General features: G+C 45.8%; 1 protein-coding gene across 1 annotated transcript in view; it reads right to left on the bottom strand.

Annotated features, from left to right (window-relative positions):
• LOC144754205 (E3 ubiquitin-protein ligase TRIM39-like) overlaps positions 1 to 23,282 on the bottom strand; it is a 223,139-nt gene that overhangs the window by 189,820 nt on the left and 10,037 nt on the right. The window contains exon 2 of the mRNA XM_078641791.1: positions 11,966 to 12,061. Within this exon, the coding sequence (XP_078497917.1) occupies positions 11,966 to 12,061 (96 nt within the window). The remainder of the gene's footprint in view (positions 1 to 11,965; positions 12,062 to 23,282) is intronic.

Raw genomic sequence — 23,282 nt, forward strand, 5'->3', positions numbered from 1 at the left:
CTTAGGCACGCCTTCGGCACGCAAACGGCGCTCCCGCTGCGCTCGTCCGCTGCGCTGGTATGGCCGGCACATTTGTAGTCTCTGGGGGTGGGAGTGGCCTCGCAGTGGGCGTGGCTACCGCCTTGGGCGTTTCCTGATTCAGCGCTGGGGTCGCTGTGTCAGGGGTGGTCGGGGGGATCTGTGAGGACGCGTTCAGGTCAGCGCTTCCAAGCAGGTGAGTTCTAAGGTCTTTGAAATTCTAACAGAAGTGAAGATGGTGCAGTTTTTAAAAACAGATGAAAATACAGTCCTCCGGCTTCAACCTCAGATCTAACACAGGTGAAAATGGTGCAGTTTTTAAAAACAGATGAAAATACAGTCCTCCGGCTTCCGCCTCAATTCTAGCACAAGTGAAAATGGTGCAGTTTTTAAAAACAGATGTAAATACAGTCCTCCGGCTTCCGCCTCAATTCTAGCACAAGTGAGAATGGTGCATATTTTAAAAACAGATGTAAATACAGTCTTCCGGCTTCTGCCTCAGAGGATAAGAACAGAAAGATAAAGGTTAAGAGTCAGAGTGAGGGGAAATGCCTTAAAGGGTGTTTAAATAAATCTGTCAAGAGGTGGGTGGTATTCAAAGTAGCATAGAAAATGGGTAGGTAGTGAATATATATAAGAAAGATATAAGAAAGATATAGAAGGAAATAGGGGATAGGAAGTAGGAAGATGGAAAATGATTATTACAGAGGAGAATATTATTCAGTGTTCCAGTCAATCTGTCCAAGCCTAGCTCCATGCTGTTGTAGAATTTGTAGGCCAGAGAAGCCAACCATGAGCATAAGATGGGGGGGGAGGCCTTTCCTCGGCCTGCAGCGCGATCTGGTAATGATGGGGGGCAATGTGACACTTTCTGTCCAGAGTGGCGGACATCTTAGGGTCAGGCATCATTAGTCGGCAGATTTCAGCTCAGTCCAATGATGAATTAGGCCTGAGGGGCCCATCATATCGACAGGAAGGGGGGGCCTTGCCCAAGCTCGCTATAAGAATCAGTGAGGTGGAAGGAACCTCAAAAGTCTTCCTCTCAGAGCTATATGTCCTGGGCGGCGGCCATCTTAGGTCCAGGCGTTGCCAGCTCTATGTGATCCCCGGCTGTGGCAGTGTGCAGAAAGGATCGGTAGTGGGGGGGTGGAAGGATCCGTCCCACCATGCAGTGTTGGTGTGGGAATTGTGAATATGACCTTAACCCTCCTTGTTGTGGCCTCCAATGTGCAAGGACAGTTAAAGAGTGTCCTGGGCGGCGGCCATCTTAGGGCCAGGCGTCGCCAGCTCTGTGATCCCCGGTTTTAGCAATAAGCAGAAGGGTCGGTCCCACCGTGAAAAAGGGGGGGGGGGGCGCGCCTCGCCTCACCTCACCTCCTCGTGTTGAGACTTCCGCTGCGAGAAGGGGGCCTCCGCGCTGCTCCTCAGCGGTCGTGACGCCTGCAGCGCGTTATCATTGGGCTCCGCTCCGGTCCCATCTCCCGCCCGGACTCGATCAGGCAGTGTGGCAGGCTGTTTGGCTCATAATGCGGAGGCCTCTGTCTCCGTTCAGCTAGCATCCAGGCCCGGACTGGTGAGTCTGGGCACCGGGCAATCCCCCGGTCGGCTGGAGGGGGTGGGGGGCCGGTTTTTGAAAAGGGGGCCGGTTTTGTGGCTGGGGGCCGATTTTCAGTCCGCCCGTCACAGCCTGTGACGATCGGACTCCCCCGGCCCCAGCCACAACAGCGTGCGTCACTCACGTATGTCCATCATGTCTGAGAGTTCACTTTCAGTCAGACTTCCAAATAATTTACAGTTCCCGCCGGCCCCTGTATAATTCTAGGGCCGCCGCCAGCAAGCTTGATAGGCACAACAGCACGGACGGACCTGTTCTCCTTTTTTCCAGCAAGGGGCAGCAGTAACACTGCTCTTGATCCATGGATTGCTAGTACAGGTACTGGTTTTCTGTAAGAAGGCCCAAATTCCTTCTTATCTGCTATTTTTTCTCTGACCAGATCCCCAATCTTTGGAATCCAGACAGGTCTTGCTAGGACAGGTAGTTTGTCTTCAGTGGTCGTTGGCTGTTTGTTGGTGTTGCTTAGACTTCTTCTTTTTTCATTTAAGTCCTGTAAAACAGCCAAACGATCTTTGATATCAAAGGGTTTTTGTTTTCTTTCACTATCAAATTTCCCTCAGGATGGAAAGGACTTGAGTACCGCAATGCAATGCCCAAGCTGGCCATGGCCTCCTTGTAAGCTCGAGAGCTAAACGCAGGACCCTGCTCAGAATGTAGAGTGCCGATTGCGTATATGTCGATGAAGACTCGCAAATCTTTTATAACAGTTCGAGCGTCAGCCGAGCACTGAGGCCACATCCAAATGAATCTTGTCCTTTTAGTTGTGGGACCGCATTCGTCCATGTTGACATCTGTGTGTAGAAAGCGTAATGCTGTCTAACAATGGTGTCTGTACTGGGCTGGCTACACTGTAGTCCGATATCTGGTGGTGTTCAAAGCTATGATCTCTGTAGCAGACATCACAATTTATTCCAAATTTGTAAATGTGGAGACTCATCCCTGGTCTCCAGTACATCTTTTCTAGTTCTCTTAGTGATTTTGAGATCCCTTGATGTGTCAGACCCTCTCCCATATGTGCTTCTTGAATCAAAGCACCTCTCTGTTTCTTGTTTGGAATTACTCTATCCCCCACTCCAGGGATTCAAGCAAAAGGAAAGGAGTTTGCGTCAATAATGTATGCATATTTGAGTGGATAGTTCAGTGGTAATGCAGCACTGTAGCCTTTCTTTGTGGCATTGACAGGATAGGATAGGATAGGATGTGAATTTATACAGCGCGAATTGCTGCCCGGAGGCGTCCAAGCGCTAAGAGTACCATGAACCCACAAGAAAACATATAGGGAGGCTAGGATAGAGTTAGTTGGGCAGAATGAATAGACAAGTTTTCAACTGTTTGCGAAACGCAGACAGATTGGGGTTGGCTCTGAGGTGCAGTGGAAGGGCGTTCCTGGACCTGGCAGCATTATAGGAAAACGTCCTGCCTCCAGATCTAGACCTTTTTATTCTGGGGGCCATTGCGAGGAAGGTCTGACTGGAATGGAGGCTTCTACTAGGAGTATAGTGGGTGATTAGGTCACGAGTAATCCTGGGCCAGTGTTCCAGGAGGCCTGGTGTGCTATACACATTGCCTTGAACATAACTCTCTGGCGCACCGGTACCCAATGGAGGCTTACCAGTCCGGCCCTCACTGATTGTCTGCGGGGGAGCTCGAGCAGAATGCGTGCTGCGCAGTTCTGCACTATCTGGAGCCTTCTCAGAGTGTATTCTGGGGCACCAAGGTAGAGCACATTGTTGAAGTCAAGGCGTGACTGTATTAAGCCCTGTATGGCCACCTGTTTGGCTTCCATGGGGAGAATAGGGAGGATGGGGACAGCTAGCATTGTTTCACCATCTATTTTTGTTTTTGAACGAGTGATTGCAGCTACGGAAGCCGTTTGCACAGCTGCCTTCTCGGCTTCATCGGCCAATGAATTCCCTTAAACGTGAACGCCATCACGCTGATGACTCAGTGTATGAATCATGTGAGTCTTTTGTAGTTCTTTCTGTAAAAGAACTATTTGTTCCCTAAGCATTTTATGCTTGATTGTGCCACCTTTTGCGTCTTTGAAACCGTTTTGAACCCAGTTCTGCAAATATTCATTGTAAGACTGGACGCAGTAATACGAATCACACACTATAAGTGTGGGGAATTCACGATCGGTATTTTCAAGCGCCATCTTGAAAGCCTGTAGTTCAGCTAGCTGAGCTGTACAGTCTCCCTGAGATTGAGTTTTTGTGACCATAGGTCCGAATTTACCATCGCGCCAGCGACCTTTAACAATCGCGCAAGCAGCACTATAAGCTTGTTTACCCCCAATTGCGGGTTGTGCTGATCCGTCTGTATAAATTATACATCCGTAATGCTCGAGAGGCAGAATTTCAGTGAGCAGAGGACATTCTTGTTCGTATTGGCGAAATTCTTGTGTCTTCAAGTAGGAGTCAAAAACGTATTTAACGTCTGTTGCAGCAAGGGAATTAACCCATTGTATCCATCTTGGATGAAAAGCTTTGGCATTTGGTATGCTCGCTTTTGTCACTGCCTCTAAGGCAGGTACAGGCGTAACGACCTTTATGCGTTTTCCCTGTGCGAGTGCTCTTTCCATTGCTACTGCAGTATGAACCGCTGTCAGAATTTTTTCTGTTGAAGTGAATTTCATTTCAGCTTGTGTGTACAAGTGTGATTTGGAAGCTATTGGTACATTTTCACCTTCATTAAAGTTAGGTATGTGAATCCGCATCTCCCTGGGATGATTCGGATTACAAGATTGTGTACATTGTCGCGTGTCTGTAAATGTGTTGTTGCTAACATGTCTGTTTGCACTGAACGCAAAATTACTGTGTGATTTTGAGTCCAATTAGTTGGTTTGAAATCAGGTTTGATTAATTCGTATGAGAGGTTTAACCCTTTCTGCGTAATTAAGAATGTAAGTTCTTCCGAAGTTTAGGAATCCTAGAATTGACTAAGTTTTTCAGCGTTTTTGGAGGTTGGAGCAGCGCAAATTTTTCTAAAACGTTGGCTGCCAGGCTTTTGCCTTCACTTGAAAGTTTATATCCCAAAAATAGGACGTTGAGGTTAGTAATTCTTGATTTTTTAAAATTTAATTTGTACCCTTCAGAGGCGAATCCAAGTATTATGGTGTTCACCCTGTTCAAGTGCCTGTCCACATCATCGTCTGTTAGATAGATGTCATCGACAAAAGATAATGCCTCATCATCATACATTTGTAGTAACTCTGTTACTCTGGCTGAAAATAACCCTGGACTGTTCTTGAATCCTTGGGGGAGACGACAAAAGTGTCACTGTGTCCCCATTAATGAGAAAGCGGTCAGATACCTGCTCAACGGTGCAATGTTTTGACAGAAGAAACCGTTTGAAATATCTAATGTAATTTTATATTTTTTACACACAATATTATTCATCATTGCTGCACTGTGTGCATTTTGTACTGCAAAGGTTTTGCAACAAGAGTTTAGATGTCTGTAGTCCAAAACTAGACGATATGTATTGTCTGGTTTGGAGATAGGAAACAAAGGGTTGTTCATTGACGAGGTGCATATTTCAATCACCCCTTGGTATTCAGGTTGATCTAAGATCTCCCTGGCCTGTTTTTTAGCTTCCTGCTTAACTGGATACTGCCTCTGAGCAGTAGGTGGATTTTTTAATTGGATTTTATGGTGAGGAGAATCCTCATCCCATCCCACATGATTTTTATATAATGCTGGAGCCTGGGCCACGGCCCATTTTCTGGCATAGGTGTATTTTTTGTTAATAGGAATATGATTAGAAAAGGCTGGCATAATGATTTATTCGCCATGTGGGCACTCTCTGACAAATTTAGGTGGCCAGACTTTTTCAGCTAAAAGGATGTCATAACCCTTAGAGAGCTTCTCCTAAAAGAGTGCTCTTATTTTTCTAGTTATGTCCCCCTCTATCCAGAGTGTTACTTCATATAACTTATGGGGTACACTAACACTGGTGTCCGCAGTTTCAACCTGAATGTATTCATTCAGATCCTCTGTCTCCGGATGATCATTCAAGATATTGTGAGCTATGGGAACCTCTGCTGCGCTGTCCAGCATTGTCTGGGCCCACTCCCCGTTCTTGAGTTGGGTCCTCAAGATCCTCGGCATGTCTGATTTTAAGACTTGCTACCTGATTCTTGTTAAATTTAGTTTTCTTATTTTTTGGAACGTGTTGTTCGTCTTTGGACTTCACACGTTCTTACTTGTGTTCTGATCGTCCTCTTCTTTCAGATTTCTGTGAGGAAGTCTGAAAGGTACGAGAGGAACGTGTATCAGTATCTTGATATCTATCAGGTTTTTTTCAAATTATCCCTATTTCTGAGGTTATACCTTTTTTCAGAGGGCTCCCTTTGGGGAGACCTTCCTCTGGATTGAGAGCACTTCTCTTTAGGAAGTGCCCGTCTAGTATTTTTCCATTTCTTTTTAGGAGTAGTTAGATTATTTTTATTAAAAACTTTTTCAGGATTTTCAGTTAGTTGGGGTTTTACTTGTTTTCCACCCAAACTATCTCTACCTAGTTCTTCACAGGATTGTTCAATAATTCTGGCAAGTTCATATGGTTGCTCAGTTACATCAAGTTCTTTTAGTTTTTGGTGGATTGCCACTGATGCTGCTTCACCTTTAATGTTAGCTAATAAGATAGCTGAGGCCTGTTTGAAATCCTTCAGTAATTTCATACCAAGATTCAAGGCCGGTTTTGGACCGTATTCATTTTGAATCTGTCTCGGAACGTCTAATATTACCGCCATAGACGGGACACCATGTGTTTTTGTGTAGATTGAAGCAAAGACTGTACCCAAGTGTGTCAGTCCTCCACGTGTGGTGCGATCCCCATTGGTAACCAGATTGTTAGAATCCTGTGTTTCTCATGAGGTGTACTATCAGGAAATACTGCCTCTATTTCAGTAATTTTTTGAGCTAACCAGAACAGAATGTGTTCCTGTTTCGTGGGTAATTTACCAATGACTGATTGTATAGTCTGTGGTGTCATTTTGTTTGTGTTCCCCTGGTGAGGGGTGTGCTGTGGAATCCTTATAGCAGGTTGGACTGTTCGAGTCCGCATGACATATTGAACCAATTGTCTGTGTATTTTAATTATTTGTTTTAGCTGAGCTAACAGTTCTGGTCCTGTCATTCTTTCAATGTCAGGATGTGGTGTATAGCTGGCTAGTACCGGCCATGTTGCTCCTGGTCTACCTAGTGGACCGAGCCTGGTAATGTGATATTGATGTTGTGGGGCGCCTTTAAACCAGAGATGATGCTTTTGGTAAGTTAGTGGAATTTCAATGTCCTCAAAAAGAACGTATTTCGCTGGATTTTCCTCTTCTTTGTAGAAGTGAAACACATGTGTTGTTGGATTTGCTTGTGGAAAAACAATCCATGAATAGAATATCTCTGTCTGCCGATATTCATGTGCCTCTATGACAAATATCACCCTACCATCTCTCGATAGGCCATTTGTTATATGCTTTATATTGATGGCTTTCCGTATGTTTTCCGGATGATTATAGCATCCTCGTCGGTTTGTTGAAAACCTGTTGTCAAAACCCGGCTGGTTTGCATTTACTGCAGCTCCACCGGCTTTGTTGTTGTCGCCGTTAAGCGACATTGTTTAATGAAAGTTTGCAGAGCAAGTTTCAAGGAAACAAAGATAAGGTGCACAATATTTTGGAACACTGTATCCTTCAACGTTGAACAAACCAAAAACTAATACACAGGATTTTTTCATCATACTTAGTTATGGCGGATATTTTTATCCTTTAACCCACTCCAGACGTCTATTGGAGTATTTTACGGGAAAAAGGGGTCTCTGTGAAAAGCATGACTGAGTTACTCTAGTATCTAGCGTTAAATTAGTGCCTTACCAAACGCTGGGCGCCATGCACTGTAGTTCCTACATTCCCAATAGGCTCTGCGCATTGGAATAATATATACTATGGAATTGACCTAGGACTAATGTCGACTAGGTCTCTATCGAATATATTACACTTAATTGTGAGTGCCAGCTAGCTCAGAGGTCACTAGAAACTTCCTCGAATTCACAAGAAGGGATTAGTTTCTGACAACCGCATAAACATGACAACTTTGTTTCCCAAGAATAAGAAATATATCTCTAGAGTCGCGGAAACAATAGATAGATATTTCACTCAGTTAATCGTGCATGCTTCGTTTCACCAGAGGTGCAGAGAAATAGAGAGACGGACGTTTTCAATGAAAAGTATTTATTGAAGTCTTCTTTCTCGTTTAGAAGAAATGAACTGCTACAATCGTAATACTGGTTGCAAAGTACAATGCGTACACTACGAAGAGTATTATAAAGTAATACTGTAAAAGCATGGTATGGTTTCTAAGCCATACAATACATAGAATACATACATTAATAAATAAAGACTAAAAGTACTCAACTGGTGCTTCTAAAATACGCCTACCCCGATGTACCTAACCTAAGTCTAGTACGAGGGAAGAAGTAAGTGAGGTGTAGCTTAAGTTTAGTATTCTTTTTGCCAAGAATCTATCCAAGATTTCTCTTAGGGTCTGATCAGCTCTGTACCTTGATTTGGAATGAAAAAGGTCAGGCTCAGGATTCGATTTCCCAACAACCCGCAAGGGTAGCTTGGAAACACTGGAGCTGGATTTCTCGGCAGGAGAAAAGAGAGCGTCTCTCTCAGTGCGTCTGCTGGAGGGTCGGCTTCCTTCGGCACTTGCTGTAGCAGGATGCGTTGGGCAAGTAGATAGTCGAACTGCTCCAAACCACAGTGTGTTTGCTAGAGCAAGTGCGGGCATATTTATACCTTGAAGGTGCCAAGTTTGACGTAAAGTTGGACATAATAACGTCATCAAAGAGTGTCAGTTCTTTGAAAACTCCATGAGTTCTTGGACAAATCAATATTCAAGCAAGGTGAAGTCCCTAGCTGCTGAAGGCGAGTTTTCCAAGAAATCGTTGTGGATTTTCGGAACTAGTGGAAGTAGCCCTGCCATATTTGAACTGCATGCGTTATGTCTAAATATGGTAATGATTTCTATGTCTATATAAGGATATGGTGATTTATACCTATATAAGGGCATGAATCTGGAAAATTACGATAGGGTCCTAAAATGCTACACAACACTAGCACATCCCTGGACAGGAAACCTAGTGTCCAAGCCTCCCCTGCCGGAGTTTCGTCCAGCAGCAGGAGGTCAGACTCGTGTCTGCGGCTGCAGCATCCATTTTGTGATGCTGGGGCTCTGTCTAACTTTTACCTGGTTTAACAGTAACTACATGTCTTCTCCCTCTAGAAGGGTGGAATGCTACCCCCGCCGCCAGGACTGGCGGGGGGAAGTATTCCAAAGTGTTTGACACCTTACACAACATGTTTTGATAAAGCCAAACGAAAGTTAGCATTACCCGCGAGGATTATAATGCACTTAAGAGTATATGGTAGGGCTATATCATAGAACAGCTATAAGGAGATGGTGCCGAAAGCCGCAGAGGGGCTCAGCGCATGCTAGGGCACTCTCTCACATAAAACCAAGCACTCTGCCTCCAGGATTGTCGAGGCCTACCGTAGGAGTGGCTTATAGGTGTATATGTGTCTATATATATATATATATATATATATATATATATATAGGTAGATATAGGTATACTATATCTAAGTAAGGCGTGATTACACCACCTTACCTAAGCTGAGTGAACAGACCTGTTGTGTCAGTTTGGAGGGCCAGCCAGGGTGGCATAATACATTCTGCAGCCCCTGATAGGCCTTGGATGCACCCATGCCCTGGGTACCTACGGTACACTCTACAGGGACTCACAAAGGTGACCCAATACCCAATCTGGTATGTACCTTAAGTACATGGAGTCCAATTTATAGAGAAAGCAGACAGACTGAGGCCCTGCTTAGCAGGGTCCCAGTCCAACTAAGTCGAAAACCAGCAAAACAGCAGGAAAAAAGTAGGGGCAACCATATAGTCAGATTCCACCTTCCTACAACACCCTTGTTAACTGTATCACTACAGATGCCCCTGTTGAACACTTAAATATCACAACCAATGGCTGTGTCAGAGAGGTGATTAATGTGCACCACTGCTGAAGGGGCTTCCACGTTACAGGCCTGCCATTTCTTCCATCCTGAGGCAGGGTTAAGTGCACTAGTTATCCTGGGACATTCCAGTCAGCTGTGGTCTATCCCTGTAAGAGAAATCTAATGAAGGTATAAAATTTGACACGTCAAACTATGGCCGATTAATTAGACTGTTGCAGAAAAACCTTGCGGATTGAACAGAACAGAGAATGTCCAAAGTCAGCGGTGAAGCTGAGCTGTGCCCATGTCATTAGAAATGCAAATGTCCTGAAGAAGGGAATGTATGTCACAAAACGTGCTAAGATTAGACGCCATTTTGGTTTAATGAACCATTTGTGGAATAAATACCAATCTACACAATGTTGGAGTTTTCATGCTCTCCTTATTACTTATATAAACTCTGTTGGATGTTCTGTGGTTTCATTATGTATATAACGGCCCCCACAACGCTAAGGATGCCTGCCCCCCACCTTGGGGGTGCCCAGGAGTGGACACCTCACAGGGAAAGCCAGGATGGGTTCCACAGCGGTATTCGTACAAGCGCCTTGAGACCCTTGCGGGTGAGTAGTGCGCTATACAAGTATCAATTTACATATATACAATACCATAAAGAAAACACAGTGGACGGACCCACTAACAACTACGATTCACTGGTGTTTATATTTGTATGAGTGCCAGAAACCCATTAGGTTTATTAAAAGACCCCTCACCCACCAACCTAGTTGGTGTCATGCTTCAACATTGGGGTCTTAACTGGGTAGCCGAATGCCACCCAGTTGTGCTACAACGCCTGATTACAGCTGAGCTGGATTTGTGTGGTTGTGAAAAAAGTGGCGCGAATTAAAATCGTCTCTGGGAATCCTTACCAAATAAAAACTTTATTCCCAGCGGCCCAAGACCAGGTTAATAAAGGAAAAGGACAACTTTGAGATAAATTGATCTAGGTTGTCACTGTGGTTGGTCTACATGTTTCAGCCTCTTAAAAAGATGCGAGGACATTCTTCAGGACCAGGTGAATGTAGTGAGGGTGTGGCAAAAATAAGCCACGTTTTTCGTGTTATCAACACAAGCGCTAAGGTGTGTTGTGTGATGAGTGGTGTCTGTGTACTTACGGACTCACTGGAACAAACAGACTCACAGGAAAAAACACTAGCTACGTGTTACTTGTAGCCGTTTGCAGGTCCTGGGAGGGGAGCCCGTATGTAGTAACACATTTGTCAAGACGGGACGTCCGCCTTCTGCACCCATTGCGGTCTTCTCGCGGTCCTGGATGTCAATACCGTAGCACAATTACATAGCAAAATCCTTTGATTAGGAAGGGGCATGCACCAGGCTTGCCTGGTATGATAGATGGATAGATAACTCCAGATCCATTCATACACAACCCCACAGAGGTGCACGCTCATACAGATGCACATATTAATCTGCACACTCACACAAATCTTGTACAAACTCCCAAATGGATAACTTCAGTCCATGCATACACAGACTCATAGAGACGCCCATCCATACACATATAGACTCACACACAGATGCATATAAAATCTCACAGTTGTGTAACTCTCGACTTATGCATATACATACACAATGCACACATGTATTTACACACTGACAAATGCCACCAGACCTTGTGATATACATACTCATAGGCAGGCATTCACTTATGTAGGTACAAACTCACAGCCAATAAATACGGATTAAAGCATACACAATCCTCAACCACACATGCACGTAGACATGCACATGTATTTGCATACTCTGTGTCTCAAAGTCCATAAATGCAGTCACACACAAGCACTAATCCAAGCCCATAAAAAGACAGACAAATAGATGCGCAGACATGCATGCACTCCCAAAGATAAGTAGAGGACCATCCATACATGAACACACACTGAGACACGTACACCTAAGCATGAACATACATACAAACACACACATATGCACACACACACACGCAGGTACGTACTCGCAGCCAGACAATGCCACACCTGCGCACACATGCACACACCGTGTAAGTATATAAGTAAAACCTTAAGGTCAGAAAAGTAATTCTTGTTTTTATGTATTTTAGGACGAGCCCTTGGCTGATTTCAGCTCCAATATCCAAGTGCAGTGACTCTGGTCAGTATATTTATTTGGGGGGGGAACATGACCCAGTCTGTAGGGCGACTCACCAGCCTCTGTGTGTCGTGAACTATAGGAGGTCACAAAAAGACATGGGCACATTCATATACAGAGACACAGCACTGACTGCAGCCACTCACCCTCATTGTTTTATATTGTTCATCGTCCTTGACTTTAGACTCCACAAAATATTTTTCCTCTTTCTTCAGAAGACGCAGCCACTCTTGAAGTTTTACCTGCAGAGATGAGCGTGCAAAAAAATAAGTGTAGATCCGTACAGTGCGGACTTACTTACAAAACAGAGTCACTACAGTACCTGCCACATGTACCCAAATGGTACGTACCAGTCATACATTAATAATGTAAGTACCAGCTACACAAGTCAAGTAAAAAATAAAGTTTATTTGGACCGTTTGTCTTTCAACCACATAAAAACATGACATTATTTATAATTACAAATTCATCACCCCTCGCTGTAAATCCCTAGACATCATTGCTTCAACCTAACTTACAGCCAGGCATTTCCTATTCCATAAGAAACCTTTTAACAGCCTGCATATACTTCGCAACTGCTATTGCAATTTCAAGATTTATCATATCAGTGAGAAGTTCAATTGCATGTATACGTGACCTAGTACCATATTTTAAGAAATGTGGGCGTAAAAACTGTTTTCGCTGAGCTAACAATTTTTAACAGTTCATTAGGATGTGTAAACTATTACATTTCATACCCATCCTTCATGTGCATTTACCATCAGGTCGCATCAATTCTATTTTTATTTTACCATTTATCATAGCAGGATTGATACCAATTTTCAACCTTAGTACTTCCATTCTAAGCCATTGGTTAGGTAGTGTGTCTAGATAAGGGTAGCAGATTTCTTTCACCCAACAATTTCTCATAAACTTCACAGATTCTTTCTTTCTCAGGTACTCCATTTCGATCAATCTAGACGTTTCCTTCCCTAAAGATCTGAGTACACTCTTTGTTTCATCTATATGCAGTCTGCAGATCGATTTTCACCATCAACTTTTCATAAATGGTGTAGACTTTCTTTTTTGTCGCCTTGGCCCATTTTAATTCACTATGCTGAATCTCTTTTATACACCATTGTGACACATTCGTATCTACTCCTATCCCCAAACATTTCCAGAATCTAAGTAGACCCACTTGCACCTGTACATTCCATGAAGTCATTCCTAACTCCAATGTAATTTCCTGAATCATTGATGAGCTAGGAAGTAACAATAACGATTTTATGCATTTACGCTCCTCGCTATCCCAGGTACTTTTACTGCCTAGGCAGAGAATTTCTGCTTCATACTGACGTTGCAGGGGATTCGTTTCATTGTAGGCCTTCAACAATGGCCTATGGGACATATCACAATAACTGCAATTACATTTTTTCAGCCCACATACAGATGCTTGGGCTTTTACTTTCTGTGCCTCCAAGTGCATACCCCACTTTAGTGACTTGTCAAAACATATTCCGAGATATTTGTACTCATTGACCATATCTAATTTGGTTTGCCCCAAATACCAATTGAACTTCTGATCTCTCTTTCCTAAACACAGGATTTTCGTTTTATCCATGTTTACTGTTAGTCGTTTTGTAGCACAATTTTTACTAAAAGCATTTAGCTTCCTTGGTAGACCCATCTCAGTCTGATCAAGAATTACTAAATCTTCGGCATACAGTAGACAGGATAATTGCTTCCCATTCACTTTTGGGCTAGCACTTCTGTCAGTCACCAGAGTAGATGGCAGGTCTGCTAAAAATATGGCAAAAAGAAGCGGGGCAAGTGCACAGCCCTGTCTTAGGCCATTATTATTTGCTAATACCAGCCACACACATCCAGATTCTAAGCACCAGCCCTAAGTATCACAGAGAAGGACACAGACGATGGTGTCAGTGTTTTGGCTCCGTTCTTGAATGTGTTACATCTACATCTCATTGACTGAATAAACATATCAGAACCTCTTTCTAAACAGGTGCAAGCCACATGCAGGGTCTGTGACAGAGAACAAACACAGGAAGAGAGTAGGTACCAACCCCAGGCAGGGTCTGTGACAGAGAACAGACAGACCCGGGAAGAGAGCAGGCACCAATCCCAGGGGGCAGGGTCTTTGACAGAGAACAGACACAGAAAGAGTGCAGGAACAAACCACATGCAGGGTCTGTGACAGACGCAGGAAGAGTGCAGCCACCAACCACAGGCAGGGTCTGTGACAGACACAGGAAGAATGCAGGCACCAACCCCAGAAAGGGTGTGTGACAGAGAGCAGACAGAGGAAGAGTGCAGCCACCATCCCCAGGCAGGGTCTGTGACAGAGAACAGACACAGGAAGCGTGCAGCCACCATCCCCAGGCAGGGTCTGTGACAGAGAACAGACACAGGAAGAGAGCTGGCACCAACTCCAGGCAGGGTCTTTGACACAGAACAGACATAAGAAAAGTGCAGGCAACACACACAGGCAGGGTCTTTGACAGAGAACAGACACTGGAAGAGTGCAGCACCAACCCCAGGCAGGGTCTGTGACAACAGATAGACACAGGAAGAGAGCAGGCACCAACCCCAGGCAGAGTCTTTGACAGAAAACAAACACAGGAAGAGTGCAGGCACCAACCATAGGCAGGGTCTGTGGCAGAGAACAGACACAGGAAGAGTGCAGCCACCAACCCCCGGCAGGGTCTGTGAAAGAACAGACACAGGAAGAATGCAGGCACCAACCCCAGGCAGGGTCTGTGACAGAGAACAGACAACAAAAACGAGAGTGTGTGTACCAAACATGTACATGGTCTGTAACAGAGAACAGACACAGGAAGAGAGAAAACAACTCCTACAGGGTTGGTGACAGAGAATAGACACATTGAGAGAGCAGTTACCAGAGTCCTACAGGGTCTCCGACAAAGAACAGACAGAGGAAGAGTGCATGGACCAACGACAGGCAGGGTCTTTGACAGAGAACAGACAGAGGAAGAGTGCAGGCATCAACGACAGGCAGGGTCTGTGACAGAGAACAGACACAGGAAGACAACAGGACAGCAACTATCCTCATAAAGGGTCTGTGACAGAGAAAACAGAGAGCCAAAGTGACAGTAAGCACATGCCCCATTTGTGTTTGCCACAGCGAACAGACAATCATAGCAAGAGAACAGGTGCCAGCCTCATACGGGGTGTGTGAGAGAGAAGAGACAGCAGGCACCATATAGAGTAGAAGACAAGAAACAGGCAGCGAGAGAGGGTGAGCGCAGACATCAAGCCCTTTCATGGTCTATGACAGGAGTCAGACTGTTGTCCGCTGAGAGACTCTGCAACAGAGCAGGTTCCAGCCTTTACAAGGTCTGAAGCAAGAATCAGACACCCGCCTCTTACAGGGTCTGCAACACAAAACAGGCAACTGACTCATAAAGGAGTCTGTGACAAGCAACCTGCCAGACTGAGAGAGCAGAGACTAGCCCTTTACAGGGTCTGCAAGTGGAAGCAGGCACCAACCTAATACAGTGCCGCAGCTGAGAACAGGCAGGATTAGTGAGAGAGCAGGCAACTCTCTGGGGCAGAGTCTGCAACAAGGAACAGGCAGCCAAGAAAACAGGCACCGACCCCAAGCATGGAGTATGGCAGGATAGCAGCAGTTAGATTGAGACTGTGAACAGTACTGTCAAAGGTTTAGGCGCAGTGTCCATGTGACAAACTGCTTCCGTTTTACTATCCTGACCCAGGATATCTTCTCATGGAGGGGACCCGCACCAGGAGCCCCCCTGCTCTCAAACAGAGCAGATTGAGGTCCACCCAGAGTTGTCCTGCTTTTAACCCAAATGGATCTTCTTCCAATGACCTGCCCATGACACTACTAAAGGTTTGTAGCAGCCGAGTATATAGTGGGGTAGATGTTGCCTCTTACTCAGAGGAGAGTGACTAATACTACCTTCTGACTCTGTGTAGTATGTCATCTCTGGACTCCATCTGTATGTATGGCATCTGTAGCATACATGTTGTGACACAGATCTGTATAGCACTCTATTGCTATGAGGAGGGCCTCAGTGCTGTCAGGCTCAGGCCCCTTCAGGCTCAGGTCTATAGGATGCAGTGCATGTGGACATGTGAGGTGAGGTTCCCATGTGCGGTGATGGGGACCTCGGTGTGTGTGAAATGCTTTCTGTTGTAGGAAGTATCAAAGTCTTAGTTGTAGTCAGTGCCTCCAGTCCCCCTTCTCGTTGTCTCACCCCGACCCCCTCACAGCTCCTCAAACTCCTGTCCTATATTAGAAGGTTTCAAGGCCTCGTACCACTGTCTGTCTCGACAATCGGTCTTGAATGGAGGAGAGATTGTTTGGGGTTCACCTACAGTTTCAAAGGCTCCCTTCAAAGATTTGGGGTGAACAATGAATCTGATTGGACAGATGGATTGCAGCCAATAATCCTGGGACAGGATATACACTGAGCTCTACTGCACATCCGATGCTCCTGATGACATCAAGGAGCTCTGCACAGCACTGAGGAGTAAGCCAAGGCCAGAGAAGGGAATCCTGGGTGCCTCCCTTCTGCAGGTAATGTAATGTAAATTGGAATTTATAAAAGCGCACGGCTACTCAGAAGAGTATCCCGGCTCTAAAAAGACCTCATGACAGAATACTGAACTATACTAAAAGAGAGAGGGGTTTTCGACTATTGCTGAAATTAGCCAGGTTTTCAGCCTCTTCCTGAAGATGAGTAAATCATGCACCTGTCTAAGTGACAATGGCAGGCAATTCCACAGACGGGAGGCCTGTACTTGGAAGGAGAGGCCACCATTGCGGGCAAGGGAAAACTTGGGAATAATCGCCTGCTGCTGCTTCAGAGTTGTACCCGGGATGCTGGATTCTATTACAGGACCGGAGGCTTCGTATTATGCTTTCTCTTTCATTTATTGCTACACACAGCAGCCAATGAAATTTTGTATGACATATCAAAAACTACATTTCCCATGATGCAAACAACACATCACATCCTGTCATAGCCCATAAGAGCCAGTCAATACCGGATATCTTCCTCTTTCTTTGCTGCTCACGCAGCCAGTTAAGTACATTTACTCGATACTTATGATTATGCTAATGTATTTGATATATACCGGTTGAGCGTTATTCTACTCATTGTCGAGCTGATTATTGCTGTGTTTGCACTGTTGTTTCTTGTTATTGGAACTTTTGGCTACCAACAGCTTTGTTCTGTGCTAGTCGGCTGACCGTGACACCCCGCTGTCAACAGGGGTGTGCGCGCGGCTTGCCGATGCGTCCCTGCGGGGCCTGGGGTTTACTGAGCAGTGCGAGCATCGCGCACAGGGTTTCACCGGCCGAGTCTCTCTCGATAGGCAAGAGGGGAGCGTGACGCTCCTGCAGCGGTCTTCCCCAGATGATTCACCCGCACGGCGGGTCCTTTGCATACAGCGGCCGCTGCGGGCCGATTCCAAGTGTTAAAAATCACCGGTACCGACCCGCCGACGGCGGGGGTAATATTTATATAATTTTGAGCACAGAGGCCCCCCTCATTGGCCGGAAGCGCTCGGAGCTTGTTTTACTTTCACTTTTAGTCGGAATTCGATGTGCGTAGCCCAATTGGGCTGGTTTTTGGTAGGATTGGGCTACCACATCGCTACTGCCCGTTTTTTATAGGTTTTCTGGCCATTCCACCTTGGATTCTTTCCTGAGCAGAACCCCTACGCTTGACAGGCTGCAAAAACGCTGGCCTGGAGGGAGCACACCTCCTGGGTATTCTTTTCACTGCTCTTTGCTCCATTTTACGCCCTGAGGTCTGCAAGAACTTGGCTACAGCTTGGGCTGAGGAGCTAGGTACCTGGTGATTGGCTTGTGCTGTGGGTTGGCTCCCCCAATTACTCCTCTCAGTAAATTATTTACCTCATGAGCAGGTCCATTTATAAATTTGGCACCACCATGGAGGATTGGGTTACTTATGAGGAGGATGATGTTTATGAAGAGGAAGTGGTTAATCCTTCCATTGAGGAGAATATTGTTGAGGCCCTGGATGCCTCGGTCCAGGAATCCGTCAACAAGCCCCTGGAGAAGACAGTTACGAGAACTGTTCAATAAGCATTGGCAACTGCTTTAAAACCGATCACAAAGCAGTTGGAGAAATTCGCTAAGCGCCATGGATTCACTTCGCCTACAGCCCCTAAGGACGGTGCGGCTTCTGGTTCTCAAGCTGACTTCTGGCCCCATTCCTATACCTTGTCCTCACTGCCTGCCCCTGATCCCAGTAAGTCCAAGGTTCCGGACACTGATACTGACTCTACATCCACTGACACCCCTGATGAGTCTCCTCCCAGGAAGAAGACTAAGAAGTCCAAGAATGTGGAGCCCGCTCAATCTGTGTCCACTCCCTTTACCTTCAACCCTGCAGACATTGATCATCCGAGATCCTCTGTTTGGCTGCTGGTGCCGGCGGTCGCCGTATATATACATGACCACCCCGTAAGAGTTTCGACAAGAAGGTGAGGAATAGACTCAGGTCTGAGTGCCCTATGCCAGACATTGCTGATAAAGTCGCGGAAACATCCAACATAGACTCCAGCATGTTGACCTTTCTCAAAAGTTTGCGACGGATCCTAAAAAGGGCATTGATCGTGCCTGGAGAGGGTGCCAGGATAAGCTCCTGGATGTTGTGGGGCCCCTGGCCAAAATCTTGGAGATGGCCCCGGAAGCACAAGAATCTGGTACGGTGATGGACCCGCATGTTCTGGCAGGCTGGACCCAGAGGTCGATATGCCTCTTGGGCAACGCTAATTGCGCAATATCCACAGAGCGTCGTAAGTCCCTCCTTATGAGGATGGATTCCAACCTCACCAAGCTCGCAGCGGCAGAACCTGGGCCCCTGGCGGATGCCAATTTATTCGGTGAGCGTTTTGTGAAGGACGTGGCTAATTATGTGGGTACATTCACGACTCTCGACGAAGCCTAGTCGGAAATAAAGAGAGTCTTTCAGGCTGGTGTTTATAACAGGGCTGGACGAGGCCGGGGACGCTCGTTTGGCCGCCAGTCTTTCCAAGGCCCCCAGAGAGGCGACTTAGGCCGAGGTAGAGGCGATTGGGATTCCACCCATTGGGGAATGTTCTACCCTACCAGGCAGCGCTTTAACAAGAGGCGTTTCAACAGGGGAGCCTACCGTGGTGGCTTCCAGGCCACAGAATCTTCAGGTGAGTGCACCAGACACTACCCCACTCCCTTTGGGGGGTCATATTCGTTACTTCTTTCAAAATTGGGCTCAATTGTCTCAGGATGCTTGGATTTTAGAAACTGTTCAGGGGTTTCATCTAGATTTCTTTCAGGTCCCCTCTCAGGACAGACTGCCTAGGCAGCTGTCTTTTTCCCAAACAGAATGTGTTTTCATAGATTCAGAAATTGAAGAATTGCTGCAGAAACATGCGATAGCACGTTGCGACGAGGGCCCTCGCGGTTTTTGCAGCAATATTTTTCGGGTTCAGAAGAAGGGCGGGGGTTACAGGTAGGTACTCAATTTGAAGGATTTCAATCACTAAATGGTTTTCAAACACTTCAAGATGGAGGGATTCCATCTCTTGGCGGATCTTCTTAAACAGGGGGACTGGATGGTCCGTCTGGATTTGAAGGACGTCTACCTATCTGTTCTGATTTTTCCTCCACATCAGAGGTTTCTGCAATTCCAGTGGAGAGGCCGGTGGTAGGAATAATTAGTCCTTCCTTTTGGACTTTCCTCGGCCCCATGGTGTTTCACCAAGGTGTTGAAACCAGTAGTAGCCTACCTCAAAGAGCAAGGGATTCGCATGATAGTGTATTTGGACGATATAGTGATCATTGCGCAGTCGCCAGAGATGGCGGCACAGCACCTGTGCATAACTATTGCTACACTGCAAAATTTCGGGTTTGTGGTCAACAAAACCAAATCCGTACTGCGTCCATCGCAAAAAATAGATTTTCTGGGTTTTGTCATAGATTCTCACGCGGCACAGTTGAGCCTTCCCCATTCCAAACTGTGCGACATACAGAAGGAACTACGCTCTCTGTTGTCCAAACAGACAGTCTCGCTGGGAGCCATCGCCAGGACAGTGGGTCTCCTGGCGTCATCTATTCAAGCGATCTTCCCGGGCCCCCTTCATTATCGTGCCCTTCAGAGATTGAAGATTCAACACCTACAGAAGGGTCTCTCATACAGGGACCTGGTTCCTCTGTCATCGGAGGTCCGCCAGGAGCTTCAGTGGTGGCTCAGCCACGTGGAAGCATGGAACGGTAGGGCCATTTCAGGCTCCCTTCCAGACTTGTCATAGAGTCCGGTGCCAGCCGTTGGGGCTGGGGGGGCACGTTGCGGAAATATTTCCACAGGAGGTAGGTGGTCCCTCCAAGAACTAGACCTCCATATCAATTGCCTATAGCTGCTCGCCGGCTCATTCACGATCAAGACGCTGTCACCCAAGAAAGTCTCATGTGGCATCCTTTTAAGGATGGGCAACATATCGGCAGCTTGTTACATCAACAAACTGGGAGGCACAAGATCCTCTATGTTAGTAGAGATAGCGAAGGACTTGTGGCACTATTGCCTAAGTCACCAGATATCGGTCATAGCGGAATATATTCCGGGCCAGTCGAACGTGGTGGCAGACTGGCACTCATGCCACCTCAAAGACTACAGCGACTGGAAACTCCAGCGGCAGGTGGTTCATTGGTTACAGGCAATCTGGGGACCATGCCAGGTCGACATCTTTGCGTCCAGGTTGAATCGGCAGATGTCTCAGTTCTTCATCTGGAGACCAGATCCGTTAGCTCTGGCAACGGATGCTTTCACTCAGGACTGGTCTCAGTCTCTGAATTATGCCTTTCCCCCATTCATATTGATCCCTCGAGTGTATACACAGATAATGCGACAGAGGGCGGAAGTGATCTTAATGAAACCATAGCTAATTTTTTACTCTCTTTCTTATATAGGAGGCACTAGTGTCATGTAAAGCTTTGAAAGCCAAAACCAACACTTTAAACTGAATTCTCTTTCGGATCGGCAGACAGTGTAGGGCTTTCATGTGGGCGGCAACCCGCGCTCTAGGGCCTAACAGGAGAATCACCCTGGCTGCTGAATTCTGAGCCACTTGAAGCCGGTTCAGTAGATATTCTGGGAGGGCCAGTTACAAAACTTAGACATAGTCCAGCCTCGAAACAATAAGAGCCTGAACTACAGTTTCCTATGAGTGACAGGTAGTAAGGGAAGAAAGTTCTTAAGCATTTTTAATAGGCCAAAACATGTCCCCACTACGGTTTGGAGTTGGGCTTTCATAGTTAAATTGTCATCTAGCTTCATCCTCAGGTTCTTGACTGTGCTCACTGAGGTAACAGGGGGAGACATGTCTGAAGGCCACCATTGACGCCAGACGTCCCTGGCAGAAGACCCAAAGAAAATGATCTCCGATTTCTCAGGGTTGTACTTTAATTGGCTCAATCTTAGCCAGGAAAACACCTCTGTCAGACAATTGTTATTCTCATCTCCCCTGAAGTTAGTACCCTTTTTGCAGGTGAACAGCTGTTGGGTATCATCTGCGTATGAAATTTTTGTTGGGACATGTAGCTCTGCTAGATGGGCCAGGGGGCCATGTATAAATTAAAAAGTGTCTGGCTCAAAATCGAGCCCTGTGGAATCCCGACCTTCATGGGAGGAATGGTGGCAGCAAAAGGAGGAGACCAAATTATTTGCTGTTGGGCCTTCAGAAAGGAAGCGTACTACTAAAGTACTGTGCCACCAAGTCCGCTCTCCTGAAGTCTCTACAGGAGACTGTCATGGGGCACGGTATCAAAGGCCACCTTTATCTAATATCTCTTTTATTGCCTCAGAAACTTCCAACAGGGCTGTCTCTGTGCTGAAGTTTGCTCTAAAGCCAGACTGGCTATAATAGAGCATATGGTTAACTTCCACATATTCTGTAATTTTTTTTTTTAATTTTTTTTTTTATTGTCCTCATACATGCCACCAGATAATGTCAACTCTAGGTAGGCGCTCTCCTGGCCACAGGCATAAACCAACTGTTCCGGCCCTGGGGTCTATGGATAGCCGATGGAGGTCACCAAGAGGTAGGTTGTTTCCTAAGCCAACTCCCATTCACGATGTAGCTTGCCACTTTGGGAGAATAGGACCACTAACCTCTGGCATAATCATTGGACTCATTGGATGTTATCGTTCAGTCCATGCATTCAGAGCACACCAGATCTCATTGGCGCTTTCTCCACCACACAACATATCTAAACGACTGACCGCCATGATGTTTCTAAGGCAGTCTACAAATCTGGGAGGGTTAATAGACTTCCACTCCCTACAGATTTCTCTCCTGGCAATAACAATAACATAAAAAATAAACTGCGACACACAATTTCGAATATTATAATCATTAGGGAGACCAAACACAATCAATCTGGGGCTGGGAACAATTGTGGATGATACCACTTCTTCTATGAATTCACACACCTCACTCCAATAACCCTTGATAGACGGACAATCGAAAAACATATGTCTATCATCCGCCGCTGGAAACTTACATCTTGGGCAAAAATATACTTCTGCAGACAGCTTAGCTAGTTTTGCTGGAGTCCAATAGACCCTATGCAATGTGAATAGGTGGTTTCTTCTAAGATTGGAAGGTTTTATAATTTTTTGGGAGAGTGTAAAAGAATCTATCCAGACCTTCAGGACCTCCCCAGCATCAGGGTCTAAAAGGTCATTCCATAGCTTAATAATTTCAGATTCTAGATTTTCTTTAACCCCCACAAATTTATTATACCAATGCGCAACCTCACCTTTCCATCCCCTGTCCCTATTAATTAATTCCAATGAGAGTATTTCCTTATTATAGGCCCAACACTGCCTCGCCCACCACGAGGACAATTGATAAAATTTGAACCTAGTAATAGTACCCTCCGTTAGGTTCGAGAGGGATTCCCAACTTAATAAAGCCGAATTGATACACAGGTCCCCCCAGTTTGTGATACCTGCCGCCTTCAAAGGTAGCGCTAATCGGTCCAAAAGGCATTCTGGTGTGCCTGGGGAGTCCCAAATTGGGGCTAGGGAATGGTAATAAGGTATATTAAACATTCGACGTAATGTTTGCCAGTTGTTGAGTGCAGTTTTTAGGAGCTTCAGTCGAACCTTTTTAAAAAACTTGTGATCCCCGAATTTGTAAAGAAAAAAGTCTAGGGCGTGTGGGAGATCAGAAAGCATAGCCTGAAAGAGTTTACCCTGAGATGAAGAATCAAGTTTATTTGCTAAAAGTCTGAAGTTCTTAAACTGAAAAGCATAACAATAAAGAAGCAAATCAGGAAGAGCCAGCCCACCCAACTTCAACCCTCTTCTCAATTTCCTCCAGGCGATCCTTGGAGATTTAGTTGCCCAGATGAAGGAACCAATTCTTCCTTGGAGATTAGCAATATCTGTTTTTTTGAAATTGAGGGGG

Source organism: Lissotriton helveticus, chromosome 5_1 (assembly GCF_964261635.1).
Source record: "Lissotriton helveticus chromosome 5_1, aLisHel1.1, whole genome shotgun sequence".
Taxonomy (NCBI): domain Eukaryota; kingdom Metazoa; phylum Chordata; class Amphibia; order Caudata; family Salamandridae; genus Lissotriton; species Lissotriton helveticus.